This window comes from Diorhabda carinulata, chromosome 11 (assembly GCF_026250575.1).
Source record: "Diorhabda carinulata isolate Delta chromosome 11, icDioCari1.1, whole genome shotgun sequence".
In the NCBI taxonomy this organism is placed as follows: Eukaryota; Metazoa; Arthropoda; class Insecta; order Coleoptera; family Chrysomelidae; genus Diorhabda; species Diorhabda carinulata.
Genome location: NC_079470.1, coordinates 12,197,914 through 12,225,822, shown reverse-complemented (window position 1 = coordinate 12,225,822; position 27,909 = coordinate 12,197,914). Strand labels below are relative to the sequence as shown.

The 27,909-nt window shown below is 32.1% G+C and overlaps 2 protein-coding genes across 5 annotated transcripts in view; one reads left to right on the top strand and one right to left on the bottom strand.

The window, feature by feature from the left end:
* LOC130899478 (glutamate receptor 1-like) overlaps positions 1-27,385 on the bottom strand; it is a 37,592-nt gene extending 10,207 nt beyond the window's left edge. Inside the window, exons 1-13 of one of the 2 annotated variants that reach the window (XM_057809434.1) lie at positions 27,250-27,385; positions 25,197-25,349; positions 21,894-22,151; positions 20,766-21,019; positions 14,537-14,645; positions 14,217-14,479; positions 10,569-10,790; positions 8,175-8,295; positions 8,008-8,102; positions 6,320-6,591; positions 5,946-6,264; positions 5,093-5,337; positions 4,659-4,764 (exon numbers count right to left, since the gene is read on the bottom strand). In XM_057809434.1, coding sequence (XP_057665417.1) covers positions 4,659-4,764; positions 5,093-5,337; positions 5,946-6,264; positions 6,320-6,591; positions 8,008-8,102; positions 8,175-8,295; positions 10,569-10,790; positions 14,217-14,479; positions 14,537-14,645; positions 20,766-21,019; positions 21,894-22,151; positions 25,197-25,349; positions 27,250-27,334 — 2,502 coding nt within the window. In that variant the 5' untranslated portion in view covers positions 27,335-27,385. The remainder of the gene's footprint in view (positions 1-4,658; positions 4,765-5,092; positions 5,338-5,945; positions 6,265-6,319; positions 6,592-8,007; positions 8,103-8,174; positions 8,296-10,568; positions 10,791-14,216; positions 14,480-14,536; positions 14,646-20,765; positions 21,020-21,893; positions 22,152-25,196; positions 25,350-27,249) is intronic. The other variant, XM_057809433.1, reaches the window with a different exon arrangement.
* On the top strand, positions 53-18,709 carry LOC130899479 (uncharacterized). 3 transcript variants are annotated; one of them, XM_057809437.1, is made up of 3 exons: positions 53-403; positions 2,247-2,446; positions 18,462-18,709. In XM_057809437.1, the coding sequence occupies exons 1-3, from the start codon at positions 80-82 to the stop codon at positions 18,466-18,468; spliced, it is 531 nt and encodes a 176-aa protein (XP_057665420.1). In that variant the 5' UTR covers positions 53-79; the 3' UTR covers positions 18,469-18,709. The 3 variants fall into 3 exon arrangements, with proteins under 3 accessions (XP_057665420.1, XP_057665419.1, XP_057665418.1); XM_057809436.1 differs by having other exon boundaries at positions 18,429-18,615; XM_057809435.1 differs by lacking the exon at positions 18,462-18,709 and adding an exon at positions 3,615-4,003.
* Positions 27,386-27,909: the final 524 nt, after the last annotated feature.

The following is a 27,909-nucleotide window of genomic DNA, read 5'->3' as shown; positions in this document are numbered from 1 at the left end:
CAATCTGGGTAATTAAAAATCGAAAATCGAACTATCCAAAAGCAGTGTCAAAATGACAAATTCATGAACAAATTTCGAGATGAGTAGAAAATTTAGGTTAGAAGAAGAAAGGGCGAAACATCTTCAAGATGAAATCCAAGAAGAAGAAGATAAACTGAAAGCTCAAAAAGAAAGAATATTCGGTCCTATAGTATGGAAACGACTACCATCCGGTATCAAAATAATGGATCTCCAATCAGTGAACTATATACAAGCCGTTAATATAATTATGGAGTTTTTCGTGAAAAAAAACGTTATTTTTCGAAACACTACGAGATTTTTGGAAGACGAAGATTCTGTTACATCGTTCAGAGATAAATTGTTAATTTCTATGATGGATAGGAGTTCTATAATAGCTACTAAAGTAATTATTTTCAATACTTATAATTTAACCTGAAATACATTGATTATTTCCCTCGAATCACTTTATATTGGTATTTATAGGAACATAGATGTAACACTTGATCCTATATTCCACATATTTTGAAATTTACACTTTCGTTATCAAATTTCACCCTCCACCATCATGTTCTGCAGCAATAGTTGATGATTGACATACGTAAACTCTAGGAAATATGACATAATAATCTTTTCTAATTCACTAGTGTATATATAAGTAAATTCTTCTTGAATTAAGGCAATTTCTGAATGTTCACTGTTCATACTACCCTCACAAATTATCAACGTTGTACAACCCCGTACTTAACCTTTATATAGTAGGGTATTTCAATAAAAGCGCAAGGTTTGAATTCGGCGCCATGTTTGACAGTAATAATATCACATGATTATGACATGACAGATAGAAAATTGACAGTTGGGAGCACACCGTAAAACAACGCGTCCTGATTGTCAAAAATTATTATCAAAATGGCGAAATTCAACCTTGATTTTAGGTCTTGATTGTCCCGATTGAAAAATGTCTTAAGATGACAACTTACTCGATAATATTAATGAATTATCACGAAAAATCAATCAGAAGAGACATAAAATTAAGGAAGTATCGTCTCAAAACTTATCATCTAGAGTATTTGGTTTTTAGTCACACTTAGCTACACCTAGTGGCGTAACAAACAAAATGCCACGGGCCCGAGAGGGTGCTGAGCCCAGGAAGATCCAATTAATTTTTGATTAAAACATTTAGTAAAATGTATTAGTTTTATCTTTAATTAGTTCATTATCTACGTGCATAGTACACAAGATAAACAAAAAATTTCATCAAAATTTGCAAGCCTGACGAAATAATTGAGTCCGAAAGTACAAAATGAATTCGATGCTGTTCTGGTTCTTGTAAATGAAATAATGACTGCGCCATTTTAAATTTTATATTTGAGACCACTCAAGATATTTCCAAAATAGATCAATTACGTGAACTTTTTCAGAGTTTCATAAAGTTAAGGATCAAACTGTCGCAGCAATGTTGACGCAGATTATAAAATCCATAACTGAAAAAATATTTTTTTGAATAAATGCCGTGGACGAGGTTATGATGATGCTAATAACACGAGAGGCACTGCAGTAAAAGATATGGAAGTCTGGAAAATCTTCAAAGCTAACAAAATTGAAAAAATTAAATCCAAAAAGATGGACAGGACGTTTCTACTATTTAACTGAAGAAGAAAATCGGAAACTACAATTTCGTCATGTTATTTTATTTGTTTTCCATTGCAAAATGTTACGAACCATCGACGTGATCTCTAAAGCATTCCAATCTGAAGCCGTCGATCTTTTTAATGCCTCAAAACGCTTACAAATCTACCAGGAGGACTTTGAATAATATCTAAATGAATTTGATAATTTAAAGAAAGTAAAATGAATGAAATTGTTTCCAATTTCAGTATCTTGCACCTATCATTTTGGAAAATTTAATGATTGAATTGGATTGATTGAAAAAAGCTTTAGTATTTGTTGATTTATATGAAAAAGACATAACTATCTCGTTTGTTGAGAAAAATCTCGGTTTTCGATCGAAAGATATGTGGGAAAATTTGCTGATACATTAATCATGAAGAATCAATTTATTTCTTCAAGAAATTTGCATTTTGGTAGTCCCGAGCGATCATTTTCAAAACTGAAATTGATAAAAACTAATACAAGAAATTCTATGTACTAAAAAAAATTTCAAATGAGTACGATCTTTAAACTAAAAGTAGAAAATCAGTAAAAGTAATTTCTCTTAAACCAAAAATATTTCTCGTTTTGATTTTCAGGAGGAAGAAGATCCTGATATAGATGAAGAAATCGTTGGTATACTTCTGCTTAAGGCTGTCAAAAAATGCGATTATGGAAGAGTCTTCAGTAGAGTTGCTTTGAATTCTGGTAAACCCTATGCCAGTATTATCAAATTTCTAAATGGAATTAATCGTAAAATTGATATTTTTGAAGAATTTCAATGCGACAGTTATCTCAGGTAAATATGATGTGTCACAATTCTACTTTTATCTTGCTTTTAACCGCACTGCAACTTATGCCGATAAAGTGACAAAACGTCTAAAAGGATTTGACACTAAATAAACCCACCACTAGCAGATTTGAAAAGGCAGTTTTTTTAGACTCGAATTTAGACCTGAACGAAAGAACTGAAACCCCGAAAATAATTACGGAATCAACCTGAGCTTGTGAATCATCTCACCAGCATTCTGGATGCATTTTATTTCATTACTATGAACTATGAACGATTTCATCATCTAAGGATTTTGTTGTTGTAAACGATTTCTCTAGTACTAAACTAATTTCAAAACAGCATCAGCTAGATTCGAAACGACAATGAAAGTTATAGGTGTACCTCCAGTTTCGTTCCAAGTAATGATGATGTTTTCGTTGTGAGATGGAACGAAATATCACCAAAGCAAACACCATAAACACCTCTATTAGAAATAATAGAAAAAAGCGTTTACGGTTCAAAAATGGTATTAGAAAAATTTGGATTCTCCACACTGGTTGACGATAATACTAATAGATGTCTTGCCACGTTTCTTTTGCCAGAAGAAGTTGCAGTCCATGTAACTGTATGGTCTAAGATTCTTGCAGATCTTCATTTTCATCACAATAGAATATTAATTCCTACTAATTAATACGCTTGTATTAGTTCAACTTGTAGAGCTTATTGGCCTCGATTTTGCTCTACTTTAAGGGATCAAATCTAATTTCAACTTGTCAAATGTGATATTTCGATCAAATTATCTAATTATCCTGATTATATGTATCAGGATTCATAAATTTCTTATCCTTTAAATGGGAAATAGAGATGCAATAATCAACACATCTGAACATATTGAAAACGGGTTAAAAATAGCAAACTGAACTTAAAAACGAAACATAAAATACAATTAAAAGTGAAAAATAATTTATATTTTAGAAAAACTAATCGAAAATATAATTTGGTCGGTGAATTTGACTCAAATCTATTGATTCAAATCACAAATTTGGTTAAAATGTATCAAACAAAGCATTTCACGCTTTTATAATATTCACATTAATTTCCTCATCATTTTATTCTTATACCAATAATAATTTATCACTTCTTTGTTTGATTTATTGCTGAGAGCATGTTTGTTAGTTTCTTAAAACTTTTGTAGATTCTATCTGATGTGTATAAAACCCGAATACAGAGGAAAACTCTTGGGGTATCAATTAATGTCTACAGCCCTGAATGTTGCTCGCCATTTGAAAATATCCGTCATGATGGGTATATTTGACAGTTGGAAATTACAGGAATACGCTAAGAAATTGGGAATGCAAAAATTTTTCGAAATATTATATAAGAAGTACCACGACGACGAGGAGGAATTGATATTTTGCGACTTGGGAGCAGGAAATTACACGTGTGCCTTGATGGCCGGAACGATTCCAAGTTTTCCACAACCTGAAAAATTAGTGTTCAAAGTGGAATCGGTAACGAAGCCGCGAACTAGGGCCGAAAAAAGGGAAAAATATAAAAAAAACCGATAATAAATCGTATTATCTATGTTATCTTCATTTTAATTTACCAATGATTTGATGGAATGATCCTTGTATTAGATAATTTAATCACTAGTATGATCTGTTAGACACATTAGAGTAACTTTATTGCTATTAACAGCTTTTAGAGTTTGTATGCACTTCTATACTATCTTAGATGCCCATTCAGCTTCTTTCTCTATCTTTGAATAATATCCAGAGTGATAAGTTTCAAGCTCACGGAAGACCTTTATTGGCCCTTGATTAATGCTCAATGATTAGTTTTTCTAATGGAAAATGCAAAAATTAAGTAAAATCGTCTAACGAAGTTTCCCAAATCTCAAAAAAATTGTTTAACCAACTGTCCAGCTACGAGAGATGTACAAGAACCCAAATCTCACATTGGATCCTAGCTAGACGTGAAAATAATAACACAAAACTACTTGAAGAAGCTATGAGTATATACCAGAAATAATCTGAAATTTACTTAGAAGGAACTAATAGATGTCCAACAAGCCCTGTCCAAGTCCAAAATAAATAAAAACAGTTTTGCTGGGTCCGGCATTGGAATGTGAATTGTTGTTTTTTTTATTGGTGCCATTAAGAGGACTATCAACAATTTTATTTAAATGCGTGATTATACTGGATTTCTTCCAATAGATATTTATGACTATAAAACTTACCTGCTTGTCTCTAAGACATTCAGTTCTGTCATACCACCATTTGTTCTTCAGTTTTGTCAATTCTCCATCTTCTTTGAGAGATAGCACTGCTAAATTGACAGCATCACTGGAATCAAGATAAATATAAGTTACTTTTTCTTGATATTCCATACTTCTTTGACTTTACTACTCATCTTTCGGAATTCGAGTAGTGTTCAGCACTCAATAATAATTTGTAATTGAATTAAAATGTTGGAATCTATTCTCCAAGGATGTTATCCAAATTTTGATCCCTAAACGTACACCTTGAATTGACAGAGTATTATTAAATAAGGGCTCTTCAGGAAACTCCGAAGATTAAGGTACTTAGCCCACAATCACACACAAATATTTTTTTTCATGAAGAAACCACCAAAACCAATTAATATTTCTAACATACGTAGTTCCAAACATACCGTAATGGTGAGCCTAATGGTGTAGCAACTCCGAATCCTTTGGCGTCGAGGTTTCTTCCAACTTTCATAGTATCGCACGGTTCTCTCTCATTGGTGTAATCATTTTTAGGTGATTCGATGAGTAGAGCAAACTTTCCTTTCGAGTTACGTACTCTTTTGATGCCTTCGTCGTAGGAAGTCACGAAGACGTGTTTCCTGCTGTTCATAAACTCCCACATTTTTGAGTAGAGCGTTAACTGAGATCTCTGTAATGAAAAATAACATATTTGAGAATATATATTAGAATCTATATGTACAGGTTATTTACATAAAATAATGCGTCCGAAGCGGGTGTGCGTGCTAGTTAGAAGGGAGTCTTGGCAACACACTAAACATGACTATAGTGAGCTCCAAACTTTTGGAACGATAGAACGCTTTGTGCTAGGAAAAAACGATTGTACGAGATCAAATTTTGCGTGAAACTTGAAATAATGCCAGCAGATACGTTCGCAATACTTCAGAAAACCTTTGGAGGTGATTGTCTCTCGAAAAGATGGTATAAAGGTTCCGAGATGGCTGGGAAAAGGTGGAAACATTGTGCACTTCGAATTTCTGCTACCTAGACAAACCAGTACTGCTAAATTTTAGCTAGAAGTGCTTCGAAAATCAAAACAAAGGTCAACCGTATCAGACAGGAGATCAGAATCCCTTTTTTTTCCTGCGTTCAAGAGATCGCCGATAGGACAACATCTATAGACTTTGGATAACATTAGAGCCGTTACGATGAAGAATATCCCCGTTGAAGCCGGCACTGATGGAAAAGAATAACTATGACGCATTACTTTCTGAATATACCGTATATTGATAGTATTACCCTAAAGAAATCCCATGTGGCGCCATGGTACAACGTTCCATATTCCACTTCTGTTTGAGAAGCTAAATCTTCCGGAGAATTTATTGGAGTAACCATTCTTTCAACCGTTAAGAATGCTGCTAAATTGGCAGTATAACTCGATATTAAAATCAACGTGAAAAACCACCAACAAGCTCCGACGATTCTTCCTGATAACGATCTTGGTGATAACTCTCCTCCTTGTTGCATAAATGCTGCTAGAGCAAACCATAGCGAGTTTAGTATTGTAAAATCGTTGGCCATTGTACCTCCGTGGTTTGTATGGGAATTTGCAGGTTCTCTGAAAAATATTTCTTAAAGATAATAGTCGTTATAACGAATTTTTTATATCTCACCTGTGCTCTCCTGTTAAATGGAGTAATCTCCATTCGTACGGAGAAAATCTAGATACCACGAATAGAACTATACTGACACCGACGTAAGCAAACAAAACACTGACCCAAATTTCTTTCGAAAGTGGATTCAAGAAGCTCCACACTCCAGGTTTTTGTTTCATCGGTTTTTTAATCATTATCGATATGCCCAAAGACATGAAAGGTTTGCTGAAGTCGATGACACGTTCGCGTTCAGATGTTATAGTCATTGGAGCTATTGCCATATCAGCTTCCTATAAAATACAGAGGGTGGAGTTGGCGTTAACAGCGTTATACAAACGACGCAAACATGGAAAATCGTTGGTTAAGCAGAGGACAATCACCAGAGTTCGTCGCAAATAGAGGTCGATCCGAGCGGAAAGTCTTGTTGTGCGTCTGGTGCCATTATGGTTTAGTGTACTATGGTTGAGCTATCAATACCGTGGTATACAGTGAACATCTGATGCGAATGTATGTGGTTTTATAGTACAAACATACTGCGAAAGCTGCGCGCAATAAGTTCGAAGCGCTTCTAACACAACCATAATTTAGTCCGGATCTTGTACCGTCAGATTACTGTTAATTCAGATCTATGCCGAAACTTTTGCATGAGAAAAATTCAAACTTAAAGAATATGCCAAAATTTTTTTGTATATAAGCCTAAGAAGTGGTTTCACCAAAGTCTCAAAGAGCTTGCTGACCGTTGGGTTGATATGTTTGATGTTGAGGTTTTTTATTATATTATTTATGAGACATTCTGTATATAATTCATATAAAATTGAATAGATGAATCTATACAGCTGAAAGGGAAGTAAGTGATTGTTTTATATTGAAGCGTTTGTGTTATGAATGTTAATGATTTAAGACTTTTATAAATTCATTAAAGTTGTTAGTTTCTTGGGGAAAAAAAAATGATTGCGCTTCATGATGGGATAATATTTTGAAAAGGAGTAATCAGGCGATAATTTATCTTAATTATCGCCCACGCCAGAATCAGCTGTCATCCTCACACACGACCCGACAGCTGATGAAAAATGTAATAAAGTGAAAACCGAGCTTTACCAGAAAAGGAAAATAATAATACAGAGACGGCTGGAGGACAAAATAACAAGATTTGTTTATGAAGAAACTGTTTAGAATGTTATGTATAAAGTTCAGTGAATGAACAAAGTAATATGTAAACAGTATATACACAGTGAGAAAAAACATTCGAATTAAGGATCAGATTAGTCTAAAAAGGTTTTCAAAATGGAGAAATATGTATGTGAACATCAGGTAGTTAGAATGTTATTTCTACAAGAAAAGGTAAAATGTATTTTCTTAAATATAATGAATAATTTTATTTATAACCTAGAATAAGTATGTTAGTGGTATTTATTAAGCAACTGTTTTCATGTATGGATAATATGTCTGATTAATTCAATCTTTTAGTGTATTCTAGGTGAAAACCACCTCTGCGTTCACGTCTTATCAATAATGTATCAATTGCGTGATGATATAAATCGTCATCATTCCAAACCGGATGATAAACTTAGCAAATGGTTTGCTCCATTAAAATTGACGTGCTAGGGATATTTGGCGGGCTAATAAATGAATTAGACGTCAATTTAAGATATTTTTTCTTGTTGAATTCCATGAAACGTTAGTAATAAAACATTAAACCGACATACCTGTCTAACTAGTTCGCCAACCATTCCATCCCAGCCTCCTTTTACTTCGTGATTTTCAGATCCGTATTTACCATCTTTCACTATTCTTAATTCATCTATAAAATAAAAATTTTCAATTCAATGAATTATGATAGATGATTGTTTCCGAAAACCAAAATTATACTTACAATTGATACCCAATTTTTGAGTTATGAGATTGGCAAGATCTTTGCAATATCCTTCGAATTGATCGTTTCCGGAAAGTGTTTCACCCAATTCGGGTATTTTTCTCATAATATACGGCTCTTCCTGGAAATATAATCCAATAATATGGAAATGGAGATGATTTGATAGTCTAAACTACAATTTTTCTCGAGAATTTTCCTTCACAAGAGGATAATTCTACTAATTACTTTTCGAGTAGATTCAAATTATTGATTAGAAATAGCTTTTCACTATTATGAATAAGTATTAATACAGGAAACTCTTAAGATACATCTGGAGGATGACATTACAAATCAAGACACTTTGTATCTAAATTACCTGATGTACCTGATGCCATGGCTCGATCGCTTTTACAGTGTGAGTTTATCATCTTTAAATTCACAGGATGTTACATAGATGGAATAATTTACAAGAAGCTACGAATTTTCCATTACTAAAGAGTCGATTTATCCAAGAAGAAAAGCAAAAATCATGATGATATACTGGACCCTGTTATAAAGACAATAAATTTGGTGAGGCAATTATTAAGTTGCTTTTTTCACAGTATCAAAAATCTCTATTCATTGGTGATAAACTCGACGAAATTTCCTTTATTCTCCCCTTTTTTCTTTCATTTAGAAAGTTTTACAAAGACCGAAACAAAGACAATCCTCATTTGAGTACTAGACAAATACCCAGGGAAATTGATATTTCGCAAACATTTTGATAGACGTGAAGAGTTTGCAGACCTAATGATGGAAAAATGTTAGAATCAAAACGATAAAAATTTTTTAAGTAATGCGATGAGGCCACTTTTTGTACTGATGGAAATTTGAATTGACATAATTGTAGATACTGGTCACGTAACAATCCTCGTTGGATGCGTGAATCCCATACCCAATATTCCGAAAAACTGAATGGGTTGGAACAACAGGCGACAATATAATTGTTCCCTTTCTCATTATACCTAAGTATTTTCAATAACTAAAAAAAACTTTTCAAACAATAACAATACTCGAAAAGACAATATTTGGCTACAACAAGATGGTGCCCCACCTCACAAATAATTATTTCTTGAAGATTTCTGAAAACACTAAATCCCACAACGAGTTAAAACTCTTGTCAAAAAACTTTTTACGATAAATGCATACTTTTTGAGTTAATAATTTTTTTGTAAAAAATTTGACCATTGCAGACCCTTATAAACTATTTTTTTACCAGGATACCCTTGAAGATACTAAAATGGTTTCTGTTCGGTTGTTTTTAGCAAGGTCAGACATATTTGGATCTATGTTGAAAAATTTTTCATTTTATACAGGGTGTATATAAAAAGTGTTCAATATTTAACTTTATTTTTTTAAATAGAAACACTCGGTTTTTTCTATTTCAATGCATTCAGAAGTAAAAAATAAGGCAAATCCATGTATACCTTCTCATACCTAAACTTTACCGTTATCCAGATATTAAATGTTTCATTTCACCTCTGAATGCTTCAAAATAGAAAAAAACGGGTGGTTCTATTTAAAAAGATATAGAAATTTAATATTATGAAGTTAAACTTCGAACACTTATTATACACACCCTGTATGAAATGAAAAATTTTTCAACATAGATTCAAATACGTCTGACTTTGCTAAAAGTAACCGAATGGAAATAATTTTCATATCTTTAAGGGTGTCCTCGTAAAAAATTAATTTATAAGGGTCTACAAGTGTCAGATTTTTTACAAAAAAGTTAATAACTCGAAAAGTATACATTTTTCAAAAAAAAGTTTCTAGACAAAAAAATATTAAAATTTTATGTAAATTTCAAAAATGTATTAATATATAGGGTGTTCTATTTAAAATAACAAAGTTACAGTCGACTTCCGGTAGAACCGGATTTTACTATAAGTATTTTGCCATATACAGATAGTTTTAACTCATCGTGGGACACTCTGTATAGAGTGATCCATTCGAAATAACAAAGTTCATTATAATTCTGAAAAAAGGAAAGATCTGACAACAATGTAAATACCACCATAATACGAGCCGTATCGCAAGGCTCTTGCACACAAAAATTTATTAAATTCGTCCGAGATAATTGAGGCATTTTCTTTAAATCATTCCAAACAGTTTAATAATCAGACTATGATTATTACATGACGTTTTACTTTGCACGTGATTGTCTCAATAGAAATAATAGTCTTCCATATACCACCACATACGCCATCTACCGTGAAAATAGAAACAACAAACAGTATAACGTCAGGTAACCCCTTTGCCCTTGTGCCACTTTGATACTGGTGACCTTGTGGAGGAAATTTGCTCATTATGCAAATTTTAGTTTATCTAAAAAATGCATAAGGTGAAAATTTATGACGGAAGCTTTTTTCTCACCAATATAGTCGTGACGATGTAGGTTTTATTTCGTTCGATATGGGCATTAGCTTTCAATCTAACATATTTAGCTGCCACAGGACTAAAGCCCGTCTGATCACTCCATTCTGCTACTTTAACCATGGCGCTATTTACAGTCATCTCCACCACATGTAATGTGTAGTTTTGCCTACGCCCCTCTTCGCTGAAACGGATTTCGCCTGTCAAACCACCAATTTCCACCTGAAATCATACAGAAATTATGCAGATTTCTTAAACAACGATTAAATAGTTAAATTTGATAAAATATAAAAAAGTTGAATTGATTCTAATCGGAGTCTCGTTTATAAATGTAATTCGAATCTGATCATCAAGTTTTTTTGCCTAGATTATCTTGTGGGCTTTGCTAAATCCTTGCTAAATCTCTTGTTTCGTTGTAAAGTGCAGTGAGGCAGGTTTAACAACGCCTCTAAGGCCGTGGTCGAGCAAACTGACCCAGGCAGATAAGCCTTTGAATTTTGTTCAGCTTGTTTTGAGCCGTTCTTTGGCATGACATCCCATATCCTGCCAAGAAGCTTACGACAAGTCCATATAGCCGAAGAGATTACCTGTCTAGATGATTTTTCCTAATAAGTATTTCATCTACGATGACTTCTAGATACTTCACTTTATTGGAAAGTATCAGTTGAGTAGGTGCGCAAAATTTTACCTCATCCTTCGTATAGGGACAATTGTATTTAGTACCAGTTTGTATTTTGGAAGAAAATATGCCTACTTGCCCCTACTACTATCGCTACTAGATTATCTACGTAGCCTAGGACTGTCAAACTCTAGTGAGAATCTGTGGGCTGATAGGACAGCGAACAGCCCTTCGCTGTAGTAATAGATTTTCACCTACACTTCTTCTAACTCATGGATTGATGAGAGGTTTTGTCAAAAGCACCTTCTATATCAATAAAGCCTGCTAGAGTAATACATTCGTTGTCAATAGCCTTTTCTGTCTTTCATTAGGCAATGTAATGCACTTGTAGTGGATTTAACATTTTGATAAGTTCTGTGTGAAGTATTGTTCTTCAGTTTTTTAATGTATCTTCGGGCTAATCAATGACGGTTCACCTTAATCGTTGTATTAAAACAACAAAACTACTTTGAAATAAAATATTTATTGAATAATAAAGTGGTTAAACGTGGTTTCAATAATCTGATGACCATATTCGAACGAACATCTAAAATTATGGTCGCTAGGGACACCTTGAATCAATCATTTATGATGTGGGTCCCCATTAAGATCGTGCAACATACATTTATTATTCTTCGCATTAATATAAGATAGAAAGTTTGTAATGTAAGGTAAAAATGAGGAAACTTTTGTATCCTTCAACTAAATGACTAACAGATCACAATGGATCACACCGGGGGTGAGTTAATTTTGAACACTTGAACATTTTTGTTATTTATAAAAAGGAGGTGAAGCCTCTTAGATTTCTTCATACTTTTGGTATATATCCTAAAATCAAGCTGGTTTCAAAAGCTTTCAAAGTTGTTTCTCCATTATTTTGAAGTTGTAGCAATGTCAAAGAAAAAGGTTTTGTAAATTTGTAAAATACTTAACAGATTTTGTTATATTCCACTTTTTCATTAACTAATTTTTGTCCGTAATAAAATGATTCATTTCTCGCAATAGTCTTCTAATTTTCTATTTCCATCCCTATATTATATTTCTAATTTTAACTATAAAGTAAATCATCCATCTTCCAGTTAGTTAACATAAGTTTATTCAGTCTTTAAAGTCCTTGTAAGAACTTGAATTTTAATTAATTGCTCATTTTGTATCTCGACAAATGATTTTTCAGCTGGAATGCGTGTGAATTAATTGTTTGTTTTCACGAAATTGGAAAATTCCAGATAAGCCCTAGATGGTCTTATTTACAGCTCGATACTGTTCATTTGGCTACGAACACGAAAATATTCACTGGGGAATTTTAATAAGGGTTATAGGGATCGAAACGATTCTTGATTGCTTATCGATGCAAAGTCGTAACGTGATATTACATTTGTTATTAATTCCCGTAATTTGGTTATTGAAGTTTAATCGTCATGCAATTTATATTGGGATATAAATATATCTATAAAACGGTTTCTAGTGGGCAAAAATCAATTAGGGCTACTTTCTATAGTAGTTTCTAGCTATACAGAACGTCGTAGATATAGATAAGCACACACAAAATTATTATTTTTCAAAAATAACGTCTAATATTTGATCAAATTGCTAAATTGCATATTTTCGAGTAGCTGCAAGACATTATCTAAATAGAAAATAGGGGTAAAATTAATGTAGTTAGCCGCCTAGATCATCAGATCCGACTTTGAAAATATTTTTTGGAAATAAATTGAACGAGAATTGTATCGAAATACAGCCGTACTTTCCGAAAACCGTCCAGAAAGTACCTATTTTCGAGACGCTTATTCTCTAGTAAAGAAAGAAGTACTTTCCGGCCCAATTTACTAATTCGACATCTTCATAATTGAGTTTTATCTTCATAAAAGTTTGAATCATTTTTGATTACGACTATTGCAATAAAGAATGGAAAGCAGCAGTGAAAGCGAGGTGGAAAATGTGCCTGATGAAATTATTAATGCAGGAGGTGCTACTACAACACAATTAGTCATTTGACATCTTCATAATTGAGTTTTATCTTCATAAAAGTTTGAATCATTTTTGATTACGACTATTGCAATAAAGAATGTAAAGCAGCAATGAAAGCGAGGTGGAAAATGTGCCTGACGAAATTATTAATGCAGGAGGTGCAGCTACAACACAATTAGTCATTTGACATCTTCATAATTGAGTTTTATCTTCATAAAAGTTTGAATCATTTTTGATTACGACTATTGCAATAAAGAATGTAAAGCAGCAGTGAAAACGAGGTGGAAAATGTGCTTGACGAAATTATTAATGCAGGAGGTGCAGCTACAACACAATTAGTCATTTGACATCTTCATAATTGAGTTTTATCTTCATAAAAGTTTGAATCATTTTTGATTACGACTATTGCAATAAAGAATGGAAAGCAGCAGTGAAAGCGAGGTGGAAAATGTACCTGATAAAGCTTCTGAACCAGCAGCTGCTGCAGCAACAAGTTGGGGAACGAAAGTATGTTAACAAAAGTATATAGTATGTTAACGAAATGGGTGAATCTAAAAAAATACAAAACTATTACAGGATGACATAACTTTGACTATTTGGCATGGAAATCAGAAAGCGATAAACCTTCTATCCTGTAACATAAACATAGCCACGTTTCCGAAAGTTGTCGCATTTCTTAAAAGGAAGAACGTGGGATATAAAGACAAGAAACGGCAATTCCTCAGCAAAAAACAACTTAACGAATTTATTGTCAATGAACCTACTTAATGCTAAAGGTAATATTAATGTTTTTCCATTAATTATTTATTAAAGAACCGATTTTTTGGTCCCAAATTTTTCATAACCCCACTAGAATTCACAATTTGCATACTGCACCTTGTAAATTGCAATAAGCGTATGTAATCTGCCCATTTGATTATTGAAATATACTGTCCAATATACTGTTTTCTGTGGTTCTGTATATCTAAACCTCGATGATCAAGTCTCTCTATGACGACTAGTGATCAAAGTGTTATACCAACCTTTCTCAAGAATCTCGAAATCTTATCACCATGTTCCCAAGGCGTCACCCAATTACCATTTACGTTACAATCCAAAGCTTTGGTAGTACCATTATAATTTAATCCCCTACGAACATTACTCCTGAACAAATCCGGTTTTTTTCTCAGCACCTTATTGAATGCCTCGACAAGAACAAATACTGCATCGTACATTAATGCAGCTTGAGCTGATATACTGTCTTTTCCTGCTCCCGGTGATTGGCTAGGATCAAGACGTTTCCAACCTAGAAATAAGAGTGGAATCGGAATGGTTATTTCTTGTATTTATAGGATAGTAGTACCTTCTAGAAATTCTTTAACGTAAGGCTTGAAACTGTCTACTATTCTGAATCCTGTTATGTTGATCGCTCCGTATTCCACAACTTCGCTTTCCCATCTTTCGTCCATAACCTTAAAAAGTCGCATGAGAATATTAAGTTGATTTTATACAGAGTATATTGTGAATCAGGGGAAATCTAATTGATTTAAAGTTATTCTGAATACATTATAATTTGTTTTTAATCTTTAAGAATATTGAGCTAAGTGTAATAAATGATCTGGGGTTAGTTTTTTGTCTGTTCACGTAAAATCTTGTATAAAAATGAATTACTAAAGCTTTGAATTAATTTGACATGCAACTTTTTTTCACTCGGGTTTTAGAGAATTAAATCGAATCAATTGATGACTTTATTTTATCTAAGCAAAATTTTTAAACGGAAATTCTATTCAAATTATTTCCATTTTCATTTATTTCGTTACAAATTCTTTTTATTCCACGAAAAGCAAGCGATAATTGAAAAAAGTATGTCAGTTTCTGCGTCTTCAATACCACATTATATAAAAATCACGGCTTCGTTCTATTTTCAGTTAAAACAACCAAAATGAATTTCAATTTTCTCTGAAAGTAATTTTCTTTTAAAACTTTACGGCAATTTTCAGCTAACTTCATATAAAAGTTTTGAGGAAAATTTTTCTTTACAGCATAACTATTTAACGATTCGGTATTTTCATCATGAACGTTTTGTAAAGTTTCCTAATAGGGATTTTCAGTTTTCCAGTTATCAATTTCTTTTACAAATCTTCTCCTCGTGGCTCATTAGATGCTCGATTATCAGTCCCAGCATTTTTATTATACTTTCTTGTACCTTGTACTTTCATCTTCAGACTATTTTCTACCCTGGCCATTCTTGACTTATTTCCACTGCAGACGATATAGTAATCGTAGCAGATACATTTAACAAAATAGAAGATAAAGTAGACATATAGATAAAGACCTAAAAATGGAAAGTTGATATCAAGAAATGCAAAAGGATAGTAATAAATTGAGAAAGAGAAGATGGAAAATATTGAATAATGAAAAACCAAAGAATAGAAAGATGGATCAGTTTTGAATACCTGGGAGTCATTTTCACACAAAACGGATAGAGATAGCGATTTTTTTTTATTTTCTCATCAGTGTTTAGTTTCAAAAATCTTCTCAACAGGTGGTGATTCTGTAATTTTTCACTCCAATCCAGTACTGCATCCAACTATTCTTTCTTTGTCCTCTCTCTCCTTCTTTTACTGCCTTATTGATATTCACCTCCTCATTATATTAGTGTGTGATACTGTCTTTTCGTTTTTCCAACATTTTTTTCAAATCCTCCATCACTCAACCACCAAACTTCCTGTTGGTATATCACTGTAATTATAGATATTAATCAAAGTATTCTTTCCATTTTGATTTTATTCTCAACATCTTTGGTTATGTCCTCTTTTTTATGATTTATTTTGCTAGAGGTCTATCATACAATGTTTCCATGTTTCTTCCTCCGGCTTTATCTGGTTGTGTTTATTTTTTTCCCTTCTGTTTTCATTCTTATCGTACATTTCAATATCTTTATCATTCTTGTCTTAAAGTCTGTAGTTACCTGTGTTTTCGCATTCATTTTTTTACTCTTTCCAACTTTGTATTTTGAATCTTTTAACTCTTTCCTCTACTTTATTCTTCTTTTTTCATTATGAATGTATTTTTTATATGCTACATTTTTCCCTTTATCTATTGTAGCACTTCATTGCATCTCCGACACTTTTTTTATTCATTCTTCTAAAGCTATTCAATTTCTTTTCTACCATGCAGTCTTATCGATCATTTCTTTGATCTCCGTATGTTTCTCTGCTCATTAGTTTATATCACTCACCAATATTTTATTATTGTCTCTTTATTTTTTCGTGTTTACTATCTGTAATCACTACGCTTTGATCCTATTGATGAACCTCCCGCAAACCTTTTTCTAATCCTAAAATCCTACCAGCAAGACAGATAGTTTCAAGTCAAAATCCAAGACCACATCATAACTTTATATCCAATTATGTGAGGCGTTCCACAAGGATATGCACTTGACCCGATGCTCGATATTATGTAAACACAATAATGTCACTATGCAGATGACAATGCTGCGCTAGCTTCTCATCAGAACCCAGCTATTTCTTTTCACAAAAACTTGAATGAATATAAACCTTTTCATGTCCAGCTATGATGCTAAGTTACCATCTTCTGCGGTAATTAGAGTGCAAAATACTTTGGGATTCATCTGGTCCGACGACTAGCTTAGAGCACACAAATACTAACCAAGAGAAAGCAATTGGGCGTAAAACTCAGTAAACAAGTAACAATCAACAAGCTTCCAATATACAAAGTCACACCAAAACCCATCTAGATTTATGGTATTCAACTATAGGGTACTGCAATCAACTCAAACGTAGCAATTCTAGGAAGAATTGGCTCAATTGCTGAATGATACGTACCCAACAACGTTATTGCTTGTAATATTGGATTATAACTCAACTCAACAAGCTCAAGCTCGAATGAGACGTTCCACCCAGCGTAGGTTTAGAAGACATCTTCCGTGTAACAGCCTGGCAGATTTTAGTAACATAGTGATGCATTGTGTAAGTTTCCCTCCATAAAACTATATTTTTGTAAGTGTAAAGTAATTATCAGTGTAAATTTAACAGATTCCAATTAAAAAAAGGGGTGATTAGAAAAAATTCGGTTCCTTATATGGTATAAGGTCTTTCACATTTTCTTATAACTTATTATTTCTTTCATTTGTACTATCATCTCTCATGTTTCTATCCTATTGTAAGAACGATTTGATTTTTTCTTCAATTTCCTTCCTGTGCCCCATTTTATGGAAGCGCCCTTGTTTATAATAGATTGGTTATTTTCATACGTCACGCAACGAACAAATACAATCAGACGCCATTATCATTATAAAAATAATATGCATATTCAGGCTCTAGAAATGTCCATGCTTGTGTAAACTGACGTGTTCTTAATGTGCTCTAAAAAGAGTTTTCATTTTACGCAAATTTCGAATCGATATAGGTTAGAAAACACTCCTATTTTCCACCAAAACGAGCCTGGTACATTATAGATTTATAAAAGAAAAATTAATCATATATAACTAACGTGCTTTCACCCAATTGGGTTGCTAAAAAATATTATGAATAACGAAAAACGTATGATTTAGATAAAACAAGTAAAATTTCTTTTTTGTAAAACGAGATCAACGAAAAGTGTCATAGTTCTATTACTTTTTGACATTTTTTATCAGTGAAATGTAACAAATTATCATGAATAGATTGATATCCATCTTATCAAACCATGTATCGAATTTTATACCAATATTACATGTCGAAAGAATGTGAATTCTGAAGATAAAATCGTCGATGTAAACGACAATGTAGAAGAAAATCCAAATTTATAAATTCGTCGTCTGTAGCAGGGGCTTGGAGAAAAAAACAGAGATTTTAGTCTACACCCACATAAAATCTATTAGGTAGAACCACAAAAGAATAAGGGAAACGTTTTTGTACCATTATTGCTCTTGACCAAATGTGGATCAAACATAATTATACTACAATAACAAAACATGAAGATAAATTGATTTTATTAAAAAAACCTCTGAAATTGCCTTTAGCAGTTCGACAACTCAATTAAATCAGTCATTTGTTGGACATATTAATGTTACTAATTCGTCCATGACATAAGCCGTAAAGCCGATCCTGTCCGATTATAATCGAATTCTAAAACTTGGTGAATCCGCAGCGTATTTGATTTTATAAACAGCGGCGGGTTGTTTATGCTATTTTTTAGAGCTAATTTCTATGAAATTCTTTTTATTTAATTGTTTACTTGTTCATTTCTAGAATTTTTGAATAATTTGTTTTGGGTGTATACAGAAGTTAGTTGGTGACCTGAAAGTTACCGAAAATGGAAACCGAACTGGAGAATCGAGAACTGGAAACGTCCGGTAAGAAGAAGGATTTAGTAGAAAGACTCAAAGTTGAACTGGTAAGTGACGGATGTGATCCAGAAACATTCATCTTCAAAGACCAGTCCTCCAAGTTAATCTCGTCAATTTCTGAAATGAAGGACGATATTTCCACATCAAGGAACGATATTTCTGCGGATATTTTGTTATTGAAAATGAAAAAATTCGAAAAATATATATCATCTTGGATCATGGTCTAGCTGAGTCTCTTTTTATTTCTAGAAACTTTGGGCATTTAGTTTCTTGAATGCTATCTTTCGAATTCATTCTTTTTTGGGTAATTCGACATCCAGGGTCAGAAGTATTCCAATTTTTAATACAGATTTAGAAGATAGAAACTCGTTAGAGTGAATAATTTTCATTTTCTGCATGAACCTATGCAGTATTAAATTACGAGACTATGTCAAAACAAAATAAATATAATATTTCAACGAAAACAGCTTGGTAATCAACTTGACAGAATGATTAAATTGTAAATCGTATTTTATTTACATAAACTAACATGCAAATGTCTGAAACATTAAACTTAAACTCCAAGGGCTAAACTATGTCGTGCTATTCACTTTAGCAATAAAATTAAAATGATACTTTTATACATAACGTCATTCCAATTTACAAGATTCTTTTTGTTAGGAAAGTTCGAGGATAAAATGCAATAAGGTAGAACGCAGAATAAACGACAGGTATTGCCCTCCAATATGAATCGAAACAAATATCTCGCAAGAAATTGCACGTACTTTCTTGCACGTTATCTTGCATCATCTCAACAGACGTTTAGAAGTGATAAAGACATTTTGCGAAGAGTACAAATCGTTTTCTCTGTTCAATACCTACTGATCAATAATACAGTTGGTGTTTCATATGTAAAACCTCCTAGGTGGAGTTCGATAAATATGATATTCGTGAATTGTTAAGCCATTATTAGAAACAACAGTTTCAAGTAGCCGGAGCATCGAGGGAAGTATATCAAATTGAAGGGGAAGACTCAGTCGAGGATTTGACGCTTGAAGATCGTTCGCGTTCAAGGGAAGCTACTCCATTGTACTTTTTAAAGATACCATGCATCGCTACTCCAAATAATCTATAACTATATTCAAGTGTGCAAACATCTACTTGCCAGGCTGAAAGATTATCATGTGCGATGAAAAATGGAACATGGAAAATCAGTGGTTAGACATGGAACAATCACCAGAACCCATAACAAAAAGAGATCCATTCGAGCAGAAAGTCTGGGTGAATTATGAAGGTTCGGTTGACTTTAAAATCCTTCCAGATAGTCGAGCTATCATTGCCAAGGTATATAGTGGACAGCTAATGCTAATGTATGAGGAATATCCAACTGAAAGTGGGTTTTATCACAACAAGACGATGTTTAACCACATTGTACAAGAAGACCTTGGTGGTATTCAACTCCTACCACATCCAGACATCCAGCATTTAGTCTAGACTTTGCACCGTCAGATTACTATTCACTCAGATCCATTATGAAATTTTTGTAAAGAAAAAAGTATGAATCTGAAAGAGGTATTGAGAATACTTAAAGGGCTTGCTGATCGATTCTGAGGCTTTCTTTTTATATGATTATTTAGAGAAAAAAAATGGTACGATGAAAGCCGACATTGTTTATGAGACACCCTTGTATTTAATATACAGGGTCTAATAGATGCTTTAAAACATAGCAGGGTAAATGTGGAACAAGTTTAAGAGGCTTCTGGCTAACTTCTTTATACATTTCGATACATACATTGGATAAGTTGATGAAATTAACCTTATCATAATCATTTTTATAATTGATTATATGCATATTACAGCTTTTGCCTTGTATTTGCCCTAGATTGTTATTAAGGTTATTGTCTTTTCTTGATTATGTGTTTGACAGAGAGTTGTGGCTTGCATACCTAATAAGCCCAAAGAAAAAATATCAATCGTGATATTAATCATGTTTATACTCGAATAAAACTATTTTGAGATATAGTTTTCCTTAGATGGGACATTTGGTATCACAATTATATGTCTGTTAAAAATAAATATCATCAAGAACGACTGCAACATTATCCGTGACCTTATTAAAGAAATGTCCGCAGTGACGGTATTACATAGCTCAAAATCGAAATGTAACGAATATTTGTGTGCAAGTTAATACCTATATGAGTTTATACGCGGAGTATCATTGTTTATTATGAATAATTCGTATCGAAAAATTGATACCCACCAATCCTGATAACAGATAATGATAATTCCTTCTTCCTAACGAAATGTCTCTGACATGGTTAACTACGATTTCTTTTGCTGTATCCGTTGAACAATCCAAAACTACGTATTTATTGGTCCATCTAGAATGTTCTTCTATTCCTCTTAGGAACGATAAAGCTTCACTCACGTTATTAATTCTTCTAACTGTAGTCACTTGAAAAATTTCACTACCTGGTGTTAGGCCTTGGTAAATTTGTTGAAGTCTGAGTAAACCTAAGAAAATGTTGAAAATATATACCACAAAGTGTTGTTTTATACATATTTAGAGCAATACGTTAATTTGAAAGTATTTTTTAAAACGTTTCGATGATTTTTTACTCTATTTTTCTCATAATGTGATATTTGTCCTACGTTACCAACATCATATTTACCAATAACCTGTACAATTAAATGTTTTTTAATATTTTTTGTATCGAATACCATATGAAAAAAACTTTTGGTCGTCGAGATTATACGTATAAAAATATCTAAAGAAATAAGTTTGGAAACGTTGCTGGCAAGATCTACAGTTAGAATTGCGAAGCAAAAGAAGACGATGACCGTTATCACCGACGAATTGCTTGTTTTCAGTGCCATCTTCTACCGACTTTATCATTTGATAGACTTCTCTATTTTGCGCCGCATAAATTATATTCGAAGCTTCTGGTATTTGGAATCATTCGTGTAGGTTTTTCAGCCAGGATTTTTTCTTTCTACCTGACCTTCTCCTACCTGCTATCTTGCCTTGCACGATAAGCTGTAGCAAACCGTATTTTTCATTCCGAAATGTATAGGTAGGACGCTTTTCTTTTCTTAATAGTTACAAGCAATTCTAAATCTTTAGCCATTCTTCTCAGTACCTCCGTATTGGTTAATCTATCAGTCCAAGGTCTATACAGCCACATTTCAAAAGCTTCTAATTTTTGCATTGCTGCTACTTTTAGTGCCCACCCTTCCACACAGTAAAGCAGCAAATGAAAATAATTTTAGATGGCAACCATGATTGAAGGCTATTTCCCTACTAAGGACCCTATAAATACAGGTAACTAACCCTGAGTATACATCTATCAATAATTCGAAACGTTGTGATGACATTTGTTATGCTTACCATCATTAGAGTCGTACAAATATATTATCTGTCTCCATCCATAATATTTAACGGTATCAATTATAGCCTTATGGTATTCAGGTCTCATAGAAATAGCATAATCCATGAATCCTGATGATGGGGCTAAAACTTTTTCGGGAAACCAAGGAGTTACAAAGGGCATCTGGAACGTATTACTATAGGAATGTAGAGTGTCGAATGAATCGGGAGACACGGCTCCTAACATAGAATAAACTCCTCTTGAAAATTGTGTACATACTAAAAAAAAGTTAATGTAAATATTTTCAATTTTTTATTTGTCAGACTCTTTTTTTTTCTGAATCGTTTCGATTTTGGTTCTTTGATAAAAATAGAGATAAATAGGTCGAAACATCAATTTTCTATTAGTTTTCAAAACTGGTTTTCATTTACAAGGGACGATTTAGCAACAAATACATATATTAGTCAGGCAGTCGATAAATCTGCTGCAAAAAAGAATTATTTCATGATATAATGATGTAGAAGTGACATACAATTGATGAGTGAAGCAATTTGTTAGATAAAGTATGAACCGACTCAAGTATGTTTATTTAAAAAAAATTAATGACTTAATATACTTTTTAGAGCAAAATAAAGATAATTTCTCTTGGTATGGGGGAAGGCTCAAAATTTTAACGGAATTTAATTGAGAAATTTCAATGATATGAAATAGAGGTCTTGTTAAGATCTAGGTAAGCAAATTTTAGCGGCAAATAGATAATTTTTTTCATAAATATTATCAGGAAATCAAAATTTTGAAGGAAATTAATGATCTGATTGATTAAGGATATCAAGGAATCAAAAACTGGAAGGAAATGGATAATTTCATTTCTAAAGGATATCAGAGATTAAAATTTTCATAGAAATGGATAATTTGAGTCCTAAAGGATATCAGGGAAAGAAATTTTTGAAGAAATTGCATAATTTAGTTTCTAACTGATATCAGGAAATAAAAATTTCTAAAAAAATAAGTAATTCGTTTCATAAATTATATTAGGGTTTGAAATTTGAAAGAAAATTGATGAAAAATCAATAATCTGATTCCTAAAGGATATCAGGGAATAAAATTTTCATAGAAATGGATAATTTGAGTCCTAAAGGATATCAGGGAAAGAAATTTTTGAAGAAATTGCATAATTTAGTTTCTAACTGATATCAGGAAATAAAAATTTCTAAAAAAATAAGTAATTCGTTTCATAAATTATATTAGGGTTTGAAATTTGAAAGAAAATTGATGAAAAATCAATAATCTGATTCCTAAAGGATATCAGGGAATAAAATTTTCATAGAAATGGGTAATTTGAGTCCTAAAGGATATCAAGAAAAACATTTTTGATGAAAATGCATAATTTGTTTTCTAAATGATATCAGGAAATAAAAATTCGTTTCATAAATTATATTAGGGTTTGAAATTTGAAAGAAAATTGATGAAAAATCAATAATCTGATTCCTAAAGGATATCAGGGAATAAAATTTTCATAGAAATGGGTAATTTGAGTCCTAAAGGATATCAAGAAAAACATTTTTGATGAAAATGCATAATTTGTTTTCTAAATGATATCAGGAAATAAAAATTCGTTTCATAAATTATATTAGGGTTTGAAATTTGAAAGAAAATTGATGAAAAATCAATAATCTGATTCCTAAAGGATATCAGGGAATAAAATTTTCATAGAATTGGATAATTTGAGTCCTAAAGGATATCAGGGAAAACATTTTTGAAGAAAATGCATAATCTGTTTTCTAAATGATATCAGGAAATAAAAATTCGTTTCATAAATTATATTAGGGTTTGAAATTTGAAAGAAAATTGATGAAAAATCAATAATCTGATTCCTAAAGGATATCAGGGAATAAAATTTTCATAGAAATGGATAATTTGAGTCCTAAAGGATATCAGGGAAAACATTTTTGAAGAAAATGCATAATTTGTTCTCTAAATGATATCAGGAAATAAAAATTTGTAAAAAAATAAATAATTCGTTTCATAAATTATATTAGGGTTTAAAATTTGAAAGAAAATTGATGAAAAATCAATAATCTGATTCCTAAAGGATATCAGGGAATAAAATTTACATAGAAATGGATAATTTGAGTCCTAAAGGATATCAAGAAAAACATTTTTGAAGAAAATGCATAATCTGTTTTCTAAATGATATCAGGAAATAAAAATTTGTAAAAAAATAAATAATTCGTTTCATAAATTATATTAGGGTTTAAAATTTGAAAGAAAATTGATGAAAAATCAATAATCTGATTCCTAAAGGATATCAGGGAATAAAATTTTCATAGAAATGGATAATTTGAGTCCTAAAGGATATCAGGGAAAACATTTTTAAAGAAAATGCATAATTTGTTCTCTAAATGATATCAGGAAATAAAAATTTGTAAAAAAATAAATAATTCGTTTCATAAATTATATTAGGGTTTAAAATTTGAAAGAAAATTGATGAAAAATCAATAATCTGATTCCTAAAGGATATCAGGGAATAAAATTTACATAGAAATGGATAATTTGAGTCCTAAAGGATATCAAGAAAAACATTTTTGAAGAAAATGCATAATCTGTTTTCTAAATGATATCAGGAAATAAAAATTCGTTTCATAAATTATATTAGGGTTTGAAATTTGAAAGAAAATTCATGAAAAATCAATAATCTGATTCCTAAAGGATATCAGGGAATAAAATTTACATAGAAATGGATAATTTGAGTCCTAAAGGATATCAGGGAAAACATTTTTGAAGAAAATGCATAATCTGTTTTCTAAATGATATCAGGAAATAAAAATTCGTTTCATAAATTATATTAGGGTTTGAAATTTGAAAGAAAATTGATGAAAAATCAATAATCTGATTCCTAAAGGATATCAGGGAATAAAATTTCCAAGAAATCGATAATTTGATTTATAAAGGATATCAGAGACACGAAATTTTAAAGAAAATGAATAATTTGATTCATGAAGGAAATCAGGGAATCTAAAATTGGATAATTGGACAATTTGTTTCGTAAAAGATATTAGGGACTAAAAATATCACAGAATTCAAATTTGTTAAGAAATAAATAAGGGATATTGAGATAGCTCCAACACCAACATAAATTGGAATATGGAGGATTGAAAAAGAGTTCATCCTACGAACACATTATAATGAGTGATTTCTTTGGCAGATTCGGTTGATATATAATAGGTTATTAACTAGAACTGAATGAATTCGAAACTACACCTACAGTAACATTGGATGCTGTATTAACAAAACAATTTTGAAAATATTTGTTGGATACTCACTTAATCTGGATAATTTGAACGCGTCTGCAGTATTAATAACATCAACATAAGCTTGGAATTCAAATTTTCTGCTCGAAATATTTTGATTATGCTGAAGCATAGCAAATTTGAATGCTGTTTGTACATCATCAGTACCTTGTTCAAAAATTGCACCTAGAAAATCAAGTTGTTTATACCAGTGACAAAGAGGACTTCATCAATACCCAATCTTTAAAATCTGAATATTATTTTAGGATATAATTTAAGCAATAATTCAATATATGGCTCATAATATGTATCAATGATTCGAATAAATAAAGTTCTAAGACAGAAAACTATTTAAAACATCGCCATCCCTGCAGGGAATAAGTTCGTATTATGTTTTGTACATGGAATCTGAAAGAAGATAAAACTAAACTAAATAAAAAGAGTTCTTTCCTAATAGGACCCTAGGGACATTGAACAAATACAAGTTACACTCAGAAAAGTAGTATCGTAGACGTAGAAAAAAAAAGGAATGCTAACAGCACTGGCTGTCCTTTTTGGTTATTTTTCATCTTTTCTTCAATTATTTCTAAATCACATCCTAATTTTTGTTCTAAACATAATTGTAAAGCATAAAACATCAAGATACTATCATCAACACGTTTCAGAAAGACTTAATTTTTGTTTGTAAAATCACTAAGTACGGTGCAGATTTGAAAGTTTTTGTAAAGTACAAAAAGAACGTAGCAAGAAGCACAAAAATCACCCCCAGATAAAAAACTTTGAATTAAAACTGTGTAGTAAACAAAACAAAAACAACACCCGGTGAAGTTATTAACATAACCTCAAAATTATAAACTTTAGAAATTCTTGATAATTTTGAGATGCTAAATTCAATTTTGGAATTCACGGCAAACTGCATACGACATGACGACGTTCTTTTTCAATGTTTAACCAATTTTGACCCTTGAAATCCCTTAAGAAAAGTAATCTAACGATTAAAAACAACTACGATTCCAACACTAACTGAAAACAAGTACGAAAACCAAAAATATTCAGATCTTTCAGACTGAAAAGGTTGTTGATAGACTATGAGTCACTACAACTAATGAACAGGTCTCTAATTTTGTAAAAGATTGTAAATGATGATATAAACTATCCAATTATTAATTTCTTCATCCAGATCACCGGATGTGATTCTACGTTACGCTTTTTTTTGTCCAGGGGAAATCCAAGTTTACATAACAAACTTGACGACAAAATCCATGCAAATTGCATCAAAATTAAACTTCAGCTTCTTTTTTAGGCTGCTCCTCACTCAAAACAATGTCAAATTTCAACCTAGAACCTATCAACAAGGGCAGAAATCGTATAGGTATTGAATCTCTGAATTAAGAATGGAATTTAATAGAATTTGGACTTTACAGTTTCTTCACATCTCGTGATGACATTCTGGAACTGTGAGATTTGTGGGTATGTAGCTATAGCAAAGCGGGATGAGAATTGAAGAGCTCTAGAGCTCTATTTTCTGTAATAGAGCAAGGATCTTGTACATATTGTTCACCAGATAACGCAACAGAATATACAAACAAGTTATTCGTGTACAGAGCTTCAAGTCAAAGTTGTTCGAAATGTTATAGACAGTTTTGAGAACAGACTAGAAAATAATGAGAAGAAGAATTTGAAATATTCAAGAAAATGCAAAATACTTGTTGTACCCTCACGATTGTACTTGATTTTGAGTTTTCAGGAAATGAATTCGCCTCGAGAATCAGCTTAAAAACTGTGCTCCTTGAAATATAGAGCGTGATACGTTTCTTAAAAGAGAAATGAAAAGCTCAAAAAATCATGAAATAAAGATTAAAACAACTATTTGTTTATCAAACTTCTCTCAGTGTATCATGGTATTTGAAGGGAGTAATTTTTTTTGCATGAAAACTAAAGTAAAGAACTCAAAAATTCAGATAATAAAAATTAGGAGAACTATTTGTTTACTGAACTTTTCTCAGTGTAGCGTGTAAGTTAAACGCGCTTAAATGTGGTAGTTCGATCGTAGTTTCCATGAATTGCAAACAAACGTATAACTTACCCAAAGGTACTTTCTCAGCAGAAGCCAAAATTCCACTAAAAAACGTTACAAAAACAACGGCAAGGCCCAAATTCGATGCGCCCATAACGTCTCGTTACTGCTGCAGCCTCTGGACCGAATCTCATAACAAAGAGACGCTGGGCGTTGTGGCGCCTGCGTCTTCCTAATACCCTTTTCCCTTTTTTTCAACCTTAGATTAAATAAATCTCTAATTTTTCTATTTTTCCATGCTTTTTCTTTTCTACAGGAAATATGGAAATGTAAAAATTGAGTGTTATTACTAGTATTTTACATGGGATTGTCATATATTACTAAGAATGTTTCTGTGATTGAAAAATCTGAGAATATACAGGGCTGGTTATCATAAATTAACTGCATCGCTTTTTTTAAGTTATATTTTCTAATCAACGCTGATATAAGCTTATCAAAGTTCGAAGTAAAAAAAGGAAGGAAGAATTGATTTAAAAAGGAAGTAAATATCCCCTTTGCATCATTTTTGTGTTCATAATAGTTCAGAATCACGTAATAGTCCAGTCAATAAAAGTCTAAAAACCGATCAAGCCAGGCAAATCTTTATTTAATTTCTAATTGGTAGATCCCAGCTTTAGAGTTATATATAAAAGAGAGTGGAGTAGCTCCTGAAAATGTCCTTAGAGTTCC